This window comes from Ziziphus jujuba, chromosome 1, assembly GCF_031755915.1.
Source record: "Ziziphus jujuba cultivar Dongzao chromosome 1, ASM3175591v1".
NCBI classification, from domain to species: domain Eukaryota; kingdom Viridiplantae; phylum Streptophyta; class Magnoliopsida; order Rosales; family Rhamnaceae; genus Ziziphus; species Ziziphus jujuba.
In genome coordinates, this window is record NC_083379.1 from 37,813,924 (window position 1) to 37,823,878 (window position 9,955).

Consider the following 9,955-nt stretch of genomic DNA (forward strand, 5'->3'; position numbering starts at 1 on the left):
CTATAAGATTAATTTTCTCACATTGATAAATAATATTAGATATTTATTAAAATCTAAAAGTTAAAAAACAAAATTAAATGCTGATAAAATTTTGAAAACACGATAAAAAGACAGGATAGTAAAAAAAATTTTGACATTATCAAAAAAATACCAAAGGCTCAAAAAAAATCTGAAAGTCTAAAAAATATTAGATGGCAAAAAAAATTATGAAAGCATGATTAAGAAATATTAGATATTAAAAAAAAAATTAGAAAGACTAATAAAAGTATCAAATGTTCAAATATCCAGTATTTTTTATCTTATGATTTTTTTCATAGTTTTAGATTTTATTTTAACATCTAGCTTATTTCATTTTGGGTTTTTGGTATTTTATTTTATTTTTTGAATATCTATTCATAAATTTTTTGGCTTTCATAATTGTTTGGACATCTATACTTTTATGAAGCTCTCAAAATTTTTTTGAATATGTGATATTTTTTTATTCTACTTTAATTTTATTTTTTTTATTTTGCTAGTTGGTATTTTTTTTGGACTCTTAAATTTTTTTAAATATCTAGTATTTTTTTAAGACTCTCAAATTTTCTTTTTTTTTACTATACGGTATTTTTGTCGTGTTCTTAAAATTTTTTTAGCATCAAATTTTTTTTAGCTCTTAAATTTTGTTAAACATCTAATATCCTTTATCAATGTAAAAAAATTAATTTTAGGGATCCAAAATGAAATTCAATAATTTTAGAGGGTATTAAAGTGTTTTTTGCTTTTACTCCTACAAAATAAACACATGAAATTTAAAAATTAATAAAAAATAATTTTTGAGGGGTCACGTGGGGCATGTGATCTCAATTTGATAGAATCTGATAAATTTAATGCAATTGGACCAAATTGAAATTATTTTTCAAATAGAAAATATGAATGTGTCAAAATTGATTTTAGAAAGTTTAATTGAAACATTTGTGATTATAAAGGATACTGAAATACATTTATCCCTGAATAAAATTGCACCGGTCTGAATTACAAATGGAAAGTGGCTTCACTCTTTCTCTTGTTCTTTCTTCTTTTTTTTTTTTTTTTTTTTTTTTGTTGGTTTTAGAAAAAAAAAAGGGAGGAAAAAAGGTGGCTTCTCTCTTATTAACATAAAGAAATTCACATTATTATTAGGATTATTATTATTAGGTTATTATTATTATTTTACTGTGCAATTCAATTCATTTTTTTCTTTTGTGCCAGAAAAAACAAATAATAATAATAATAATAATAAAAATAAAATAAGAGTAAGTTGTTTTGTTTAATTAAATATAGAGGGTATTGTTATAAGAGTGAAAGTCGTTTTGGGCCCTATTTAAATAGTATCGTTTATCATCGGCTTTCATTCTTCAATAGGAGGTGAAGACCAAATGAAAAATAAATAAATTTTAAAAATTGGAGGCAGATTTTGTTATCCAAACAAGGGAATTTATCAAAGAGGAACAGGGTCGGATATTTGGATTGAATTCAAAGAATGTTAATATATTAGAACTAAAACTCCAACACAACTTGGATGCAACACCTATTCAGAATAGAAGGCTCTTGCTGGCTCATCTTTCTTTCTCTACCAATGGACAAAAAAAATTGCTCTCATTTATATGTACATTATACTCCATAACCGTTAATTCTAAATCATGTTAAATCCTCGTCTTACTTCTATTTTTCTTCTTTTTCTCAGTCTCACTGGTATAGATGGACATTTGACTGTAACTTGTTTCACATTCTCTAATGACACGCCGAACATCTGGGTCGTCTTTAGGAACGTGAGTGAGAAAGATCTTTGCAGCCTTATGGTCCCCTGCAGCCAAAAATGCTTGATACATTCTGCAACAATTCAGAGATTAAAACCCAGAAACAGAGATGTTAAGAGAAAGAAATGAAACACAAAACACAAAGAAACATTTACTACTACTCACCTCAAGAAATTCAAAATGTTGTAAGGAAGGCCTGCTTCTTTATATTCTTTCCAGACCAATTTTGAATTACGCAGATCTTTGGCATTCACACATGCATGGAGAAGAAAGTCAAGACATTTACGTGAAGGGGTGATGCCAAAGTCATTTTTGACAACTCTAAGCAAGTCCAACCCCATTTGCAAATAGGTAGGATCTGAATCTCCAATTAGACAAAACACCTATGAATATGGGGAATATGCTTTAGCGGATTATATCAGATCCTTTTTCAAGTAGCATGTTGAACACAATGAATGTACAGAACAAAACAAAAGCAAACCTCATCAAAAAGACTTTCATGAACCAATTCGTCGTTACAAAATTTATCCCTCAGTTGCTTGAGCAAGTTGATGGCAGGACTAAATCAGATTGAAAAAATAAGTATATTATATAATGCTAAAAATAATCAACTCAAATTGAAATTTAATGCTAATGGACCTTAAATGCTTGTATCGAACACAATACAAGATAACTCTGCAGCAACCATCGACCCAATAGTTTGAAGCATTTATTTCCTCAAGTAGTTTGAGCAATGTACTCAACTCTCCATCAGATGGAACGTTCTCCTAAGTAATGAGTACGAGAATGTCATTTGCGTTTCCAAGACAAAACATAAACCATTGAGTTAAAAGAGCTTACAATAAGACTGATTACAGCTTTGGGCTCCAAAGCAGATCCAATCTGTTTATATATATCAAGTGCATCAAACCACTGCCCATTTTCGGAAAGAGCTTGCGCAAGTGCACTATTAATTTCATTCCAGCTTTTATCAGAAATACCCTTATCTGAAACTACCTGCCACATTAAAGAGCATAATTAATCGAACTTTGCATAAATACTACTATGGAAAGCTTAGTTATAACAGAAAAAAGTAAGAAAAGTTGTATTAAAAGTTAACCTTGCGCTTAAATTATACAGTAATCTTCAAGGACAGTAAAATATCATGGAAGGAAAAGCAAAGAAACTGGAGGTTCCATATTCACTATGCATATGCTAGCAAATTCTAAAGGAATAAAGAAAGAAAAAGAGAGAAAAGACTTTTCATAGCAAAATAGGCTCTTAAGGTGTGAAAGGTACATGAAGTAATAATACAAAGATAATAAGCATTCATGAAACATAGAGTAGGTCAGATATGTATGACCGAAGCTGGCAAACCGTATCTGAAAAGAGTAATTGCATGAAAATATCAATGCAATATTAAGAAAGGTGAACATCTTCGACATCCTGAATTCCTACACTTCATTTTAACAACTTCCACCCCCCAAAAAAGAAAAAAAAAAAAAAAAAAGGAAAAAAAAAATTCCTGCCTTACTATTAATCAACTTGCCAAATGGCTAATACCTGTTTTGCTTTCTCAAACTGTCCCAAACTTGCATATGCATTTATGAGTGCCATGAAAACATGCTTTGTATCATCAATTCCAGAACGCTTCATCTCTTCATAGTACTACAAACAGATATGCAGATCAACATCTCTTAAGATCAATTTTATCCAAGGTAAGCTTTAATTGATAAGGAAAAGGTGAGAGATAAACATAATTTACATGGAAGAGGGAAAAAAATAAATAAATAAAATTAAAAAAGCAATTTTGCAAAATTGTTCTTGCATATATAATCACTGATTGAATAACTGATGCATGTCAAAACATCTCTGATCGGTCCAAATTAGAGCTCTCTCTCTCTCTCATCCTTCGAATACAACTGGAGGAGAAAAAAATCATTTTCTTAGACTCAATTTCTACTTGAATGTAGCTTCCAATAATGAATTTTTGTATACTGTAATAATTTTAATTTTTTATGTGGTCTATATTGGACTCATTATCACCATACATGTAGCATAAGAAACAACTTTCACTCAAGATGTTTAGAATTTTCCTCCCTCTTTGTTAAAAAAATAATAATAACAACAACAACAATAATAAACCAGTTATACAAACAGTGGATGAACAAAAAAAAGTAAAATTAATAAAACTTAGAAATTTTGATTAAGTTAGACATGAAAATTTGGCTGAAATATGGATTTCACCTTTTTGATATCATCTTCAGACTCACAGTTGCTTAGTAAATAACAATAAGTCAAGGAATCTCGTTTTACATCTGCTTCTTCCATTTGCTTGAGAAGCTTCTTTGCACTATATGTATTCTTCTGCAGTGTGTTTCATTAAGAAGAGTATCAAGATTCACGGAAAGCTATCATCATCATGAACATCAATACAATTAACAACGAAATATAATAAGTTGGAAGCAAAGGCAAGCCCAGTGTCAGAGCTTGCTTTTAGGATTGTATACTTCCTTTCACTGTCTAATATAACAGCCATGCTCCTCCCTGACTGTCAAACAACTTTTTATACCAGCAATTATGGGAAGCATTACTATACTACGAACCAGCACCTGTCTTACAATCATAGAGGTCATACAAAACCTACATCAAGCCTCGTGTACCTTGAACAAACCATGCAACTTGAAGATGCTATAACTCAACTCAAAAGCAACAAAAGCCTTAATCTTAAAAAACTGTGCTCATTCATAGCAAGTTACACTCATGTTATTTTCAATTTTCCTAAAAACTTTCTATCTGGTATTCATTACTGCACAGGAGGAGGAGGAGGTATGGGGAGAGAGGTAAGGAGAAAAAACAAGGAGTACATTTTGAAATGAAACGAAAGCCCTCTTCTTTCAAATCTTGATATTATAGGAAAGTCGATATGATAGTGAATATGAGAATAGATCAAATAACAGAAAACCAAAATTTTTTTGTCTTTAATTCTCAAATAGCATGACAAAAAAGCAGTGGGCATTCATAAACAACCAATTGCAACAAACACAGGAACAGCAAAAGCATCCGATGAAACAAAGGAAACTACCTCTCTGAAGTATCCTCCCAATATGGCATTGTACATGTTAGCTGTTGGCCTCAAGTTCATTTTCTCCAAATCATTGAGCATTCCATATGCACCATCAAACTACAATAAAAGGAGTCTATAACATTATATTGAGGCATGATTTATCTATCAAACTTAGTTCTCAGCAAAAAGAAACCAACGCACATGTGTTTGCACACATGTGGGGGAAATAAGGAAAACCCTACATCTTTCATTTTGACGCATAAAGTTATCATAAGCCTGAATGTTTCATTATTTGGCTTCAAAGTCTGGTGACAAATCACTGAGTAGACCCGGTGAACCTGAATGATTAAATTCGGTTGAAGAGAAATCAGAGCAAAAAAGACAACCACCAAAAGAAAAAAGAAAATAAATTTATAAATGTCCACATGAATACAAAAGAGATAACTAAAACTCCAATTGGCACATCATCAAAAGTTATGAAGACTGGGCATTAAAATAGTTTATTTTTTCTACTTCTCTTATTACTTCAACAAAAAAGTACAAACTACTCTAAAATTCTCTGAATTGGTGGATAAGATCAGAAACAGAACAGATTAAAAATAACACTGTTAAAAAAAAAAATTCACATTGCATCTTACCAGATTAAAATTAGAAGTCTCTTCCATAGCACGGAAAATGGAGTGTAGTACCTCGATGGACAAGTCCAAACCCTTTTGACAAATTTCATCGACCAAATCAAGAGCCACATGCACCTATTTTGAGAGACACATAATTTACATCAAGCAATCTTCAAACCAGCAAATGGATTAAAACAACAGACCATATTTTATGAAGTAATTGACAAAGCACAAGATTATTCCAAGATACATAAATAAGATAGGGAAAGAAACATTTGAGTTCAAATTAGTTTTCTATTCTTTTAATCAAAAGATATCCATACCTCATGTGAATCACAACAATACGCAATAAGCTTCTCATATGATGCACATGAAAGTGACACCTCCAGTTTCACATGTAAGTTTTTGAAGTTTGAAATGACATCCTCAACCTTCAACCCCAAATCATAATGTAAGAAATACAGAATATTCAAGTGATTCTACATTGCAAATGACAAAAAAATGAAATGTTGTTTCTAGAAAAACTGAATTATCCAAAACAAGCATTTAATTATGGTTGAAGTAGCATTTGGATTCACAAATAACCAAAAACAAAAAATTAGATCTGAATGCAGTTAATGAGCAATTCCAATTAATTACAATAATAAACAATTTCTAAAGCATCAAACTCCACTTCATCAATTTTCCTCTCTGTTATAAGAGAGAGCGAGAGAGAGAGAGAGATCTTTTTGCTTAACTTTTAAAAGTCCAAGGCCGGATCTGAGAGCTGAAATCTTAAGAAAAGACTTTGTGGTCCAAAAACAAGTGTCAATCATTTTCACTAGGGAATAAATGAATATAAAGATTGTCGTTTGAGATTAATATGTAAACACCTTCATAATTGTCAAACAAAGGACACAATTCTGGACAGCATACTTTTTCATTTTTAATATTTCAGTCAAGGGTTATATGCAAAGTTAGTTGGATGAAAAACCCAGAAGTCTTTTTGCGACAATTTTGGAAATATTTTATGTTATTGGATCTTAAATAAACCTTTTATAAGTCTATGCTTTGTCCATTTTGGAAGAAGCATCATATAATGTCTATGTCAAGCCAAAACATGTATAAAGAGGATCCACAGCTTTCACTAGAAAGCAAACTTCATGAGAAGCAGAAGTGCCATTTTTAGGGATTGTGGCCTCAAGGAGTTACCAGCATGATTTATGAGAAGTTCCTCACCGCTAAATTTGGAATGCCAACAACATAACTATAGATGAACTTTGTAATCTTTTCTTCTCCATAATCTGCAGTACACCAACATAGTTACATCTCAATATATATAAAAGGCATCAAAATCCATAGGGGAAAGAAAGGAACACACCGCAAGCTCTCAAGGCCATGAATAAATTCTCTGCAAATGACTCCATTATTAGCTTTCCTAAGATGTTAAAGATACTTGCTATACATTCCACTGATGAGAATTTTGTGACATCCACAACTTCTAATATCTGCAAAAGCTCCTTCTTCCGTTCACTTTCACAGAGTGCTAACAAATAATTTTCTGCAGCAGACATCCAATCCAGTAAGATTTAATGATGTCACCACATTGTGCTAACCATGGGAAGCATAATAAACAAATAGTATCTATTTTCATATCTTTAAAAATTTTATTCGCATTACGAATGCCAAACCAAATATTTGGATTAGCTAAATGCCAAATGCAGAAGTCAAGAGCTTATCATCGTTAAATTCGAAGGTTGACATCAATAGTCCTGCTTATGAAAGATTTCAAATCTGAACCCAGATCAAGTTTGAAAAGGGTATTTAAATGACAAATCAATTTCAAAATTAATAATGTGAATGTCAAGATGTAATTTTAGCTTTTCCTTCTTCGATAGTGAAAAACAAAAAATTCTAGGCTTTTTTTTTTTTTTTTTTCCTTTTTTATAAAATCTTGTAACTAAAACTTTACAAAAAGGCAGTTCCAAGTCCGAGGCATCATTTGGTCTCTAACTTATAGAGAAACCTAATGTTGAAAAACCTTACTTTAACAATCAGGTCCTGTGCAAAATGAATACCAATTTCCAACAAGGTGACAGAAAAGGTGAATCCCAACAATTAAGCAAAAATTTCCTAGATTTCCCATGATGAAGGAGAGGAATTAAAACATAATTTTGTCAACAATTTTTATCATTTTTCAGTTTTAGCATGGGATGTTGTAGTAATAAAATCTCAGCAAATCTTATGCTAGCGATTTAAGTATAATAATTTTAAATATCAGTTTAACATAACCTGAATCAGAACTAAGCTAATAAGAGAGGAAACACATACCCAGTAAACTTAACTTGTTTTCCCCATCACCAGTCATAACGTAATTACATAGCTCTTGAATCTTTTCTTTATTATCAACTCTGATCCATAGCAGCATTTCATAGTAACCCAACCTCGAAAGTGAACAGGGATTCTCCCCTTTGATGACTTCACAAAAAAAATGGAATTCTTTGACCATGCCCATCTCAATTAAATATCCAAGAAATGGACCATAAGTTTCCTCTTCTAGCTGAAAACCTTGTTCCTTTATTGATTTAAAAAGTAGAAAAGCCTTGTGAATTTGTTGCAGTGCAACCTCTTCATCAATACTATCCTTAGCATTCTTTACGCATATGTTTATTAATGCATTATACTCTTTTACACCAGTTTCTTTTCCCATCTTACCAAAAACCTCAACGGCAGTTTCTGTTCCTAGCTTCTCTGCACACATTCTAACCAAGCTATTGAAACGATTTTCCTGGGAGGATTTGAAAATCCACTTTTGTTTCCTTTGACGACTTACTTCTTTACGGCGAGATGATATGTTATTTTTCAAATCAACTCCAAACAATGATACATCTAATTCTTTTTCCAATGATCTCTCACCGGGAATTTCTTGCTCACCAGGAATTTCTAGCAGATCAGGTGAATTATCCAAAATAGGGCCTGCCAAAGAATACAAGACCTTGGATATAACATTGTTTTGAGAAACAAAATATTACCAAAGAAGATCCTGGTGTCATGTCTATACAGATACTTTTAGTAAACAATAACGTTGCTATTACACAAGTAACTTGTATAGATGATTGAACGGGACAGAAACAATAAGATGAGACCAATAAAGCTAATGAATAAGAGAAATATCCAGAAAAATGGATATTTTCTATTAATGGAAGTTAAAAATCACCGGAAACATTGCAGGAAATAGCTAAGGAAATTCTCTACTTTCTTATCTCTTGAGGAAAAAAAAAAGAAAAGAAAAGAAATCATATCAGAACATCATATGAAACTAAAACGTACAAAGTTTCTGACTTGCCATGCTAAAAAAGCTAGCATTTTCAAATAAAAAATCATAGTAAAAAGTGATAAGCTTTGTTGGTTTTAAACAATTATTAGGGCAATCCAACCACCGAATATTTGTATTTTATCAAATTCCTGAGCTTCATTAAATTTCTGTAACTATTTCCTCCAAAAATCAAAATGACTATAAATTAGTTGAGAAATTGGATTATCGCAATAAAATACATAGAAACATACTCTTCAGCAAAGAGCGTATCGTATCCGGTAGCTGGTTCTTACAATTCCCTGCATTGAAACATATAAAAAGAATAGCAATTTAACAGGACAGACTTATTCATTTACTCCTCAGTTGACAAGAAAAAAAAAAAAAAAAATTTCCATTAACCCAGACCAAACATTTCACTCTACTAAAGCTTAAACAATTAAGCTTATAGTTTGAGGGAAGTTCTCCCCTACCCAGAAACCAAAACAGCCGGAAATTGAAAACCCAGAATTTAGTTTCCCTTTTTTTTTTTTTTTTTTTTTCTCAAATACATATAAGCTGAGAGAGATACCAGATGTGGAGTTTGAAGACCGAAGCAGGGAATTAATGGGGCGCTTAGTGGCGTCTTGGGAGGTGAAAGCGCCGAGCGAGGACACGTGCTGTTCGGGATTAGCGTCGTCGGCCTTGGGCAAGCAAGAGGAAGAGGAAGAGGACGAGTGTTTGGTTTTGGGTTTGGATTTGATTTTGACCGCCGGGCCTGAGCGGAGGAACAGAGAACTTAGGCTTCTCCCTTTGACGGCACTCATCCGAGCCCTTTCTTCTTCTTCTTCTTCTTCTTCTTTCTCAACTGTGGTTTGTTTGTTTGCAACTTATTTGATCATTCAATAACGGATCCGATTGCTGCTGTGTACGTAGTTTTTATTTAACAGCTTGATAAAGCTCGTTTGCACAATTGAGTTGCATGATCAATTTATAAATTTTTTTTAAAAATAAAAATCAATTTATATATTAAAACTTTGTATTTTATTTCTCACATTAAAAAAAATAATAAAAAAAATTGCCGAATGACACCGAATTTCAAATGGTACTACAAAAGTCCAAACCTTTTGCCGCCTTAAAAAAATTTTCGTTATTATTACCATGTCTAATTTAGTCAGTTCTCTTATCTTTAAACGGGTATTATGAGCTTAACACTTTTGCAAAGGGACGTTTAGAATACTATCGT

The 9,955-nt window shown here is 31.8% G+C and overlaps 1 protein-coding gene across 1 annotated transcript; it reads right to left on the reverse strand.

Moving 5' to 3' along the window:
• Positions 1-1,430: 1,430 nt before the first annotated feature.
• LOC107431429 (pentatricopeptide repeat-containing protein At4g04790, mitochondrial) lies at positions 1,431-9,697 on the reverse strand. Its single transcript, XM_016042338.4, has 16 exons — positions 9,302-9,697; positions 8,985-9,032; positions 7,749-8,393; positions 6,799-6,978; positions 6,657-6,721; positions 5,762-5,869; positions 5,460-5,573; positions 5,064-5,159; positions 4,840-4,938; positions 4,002-4,121; positions 3,318-3,422; positions 2,616-2,771; positions 2,415-2,542; positions 2,257-2,335; positions 1,941-2,158; positions 1,431-1,848 (listed from the first exon to the last, which is right to left on the reverse strand). The coding sequence occupies exons 1-16, from the start codon at positions 9,534-9,536 to the stop codon at positions 1,662-1,664; spliced, it is 2,583 nt and encodes an 860-aa protein (XP_015897824.3). The 5' UTR covers positions 9,537-9,697; the 3' UTR covers positions 1,431-1,661.
• Positions 9,698-9,955: the final 258 nt, after the last annotated feature.

Coding starts and splice junctions, on each gene's coding strand:
- LOC107431429 (XM_016042338.4), bottom strand. CDS start 9,536: ATGAGTGCCGTCAAAGGGAGAAGCCTAAGTTCTCTGTTCCTCCGCTCA. Junction 6,979..7,748: donor AAACAAGTTAAGTTTACTGG/GTATGTGTTTCC, acceptor TGTCTGCTGCAG/AAAATTATTTGTTAGCACTC. Junction 6,722..6,798: donor CATGGCCTTGAGAGCTTGCG/GTGTGTTCCTTT, acceptor GGTGTACTGCAG/ATTATGGAGAAGAAAAGATT.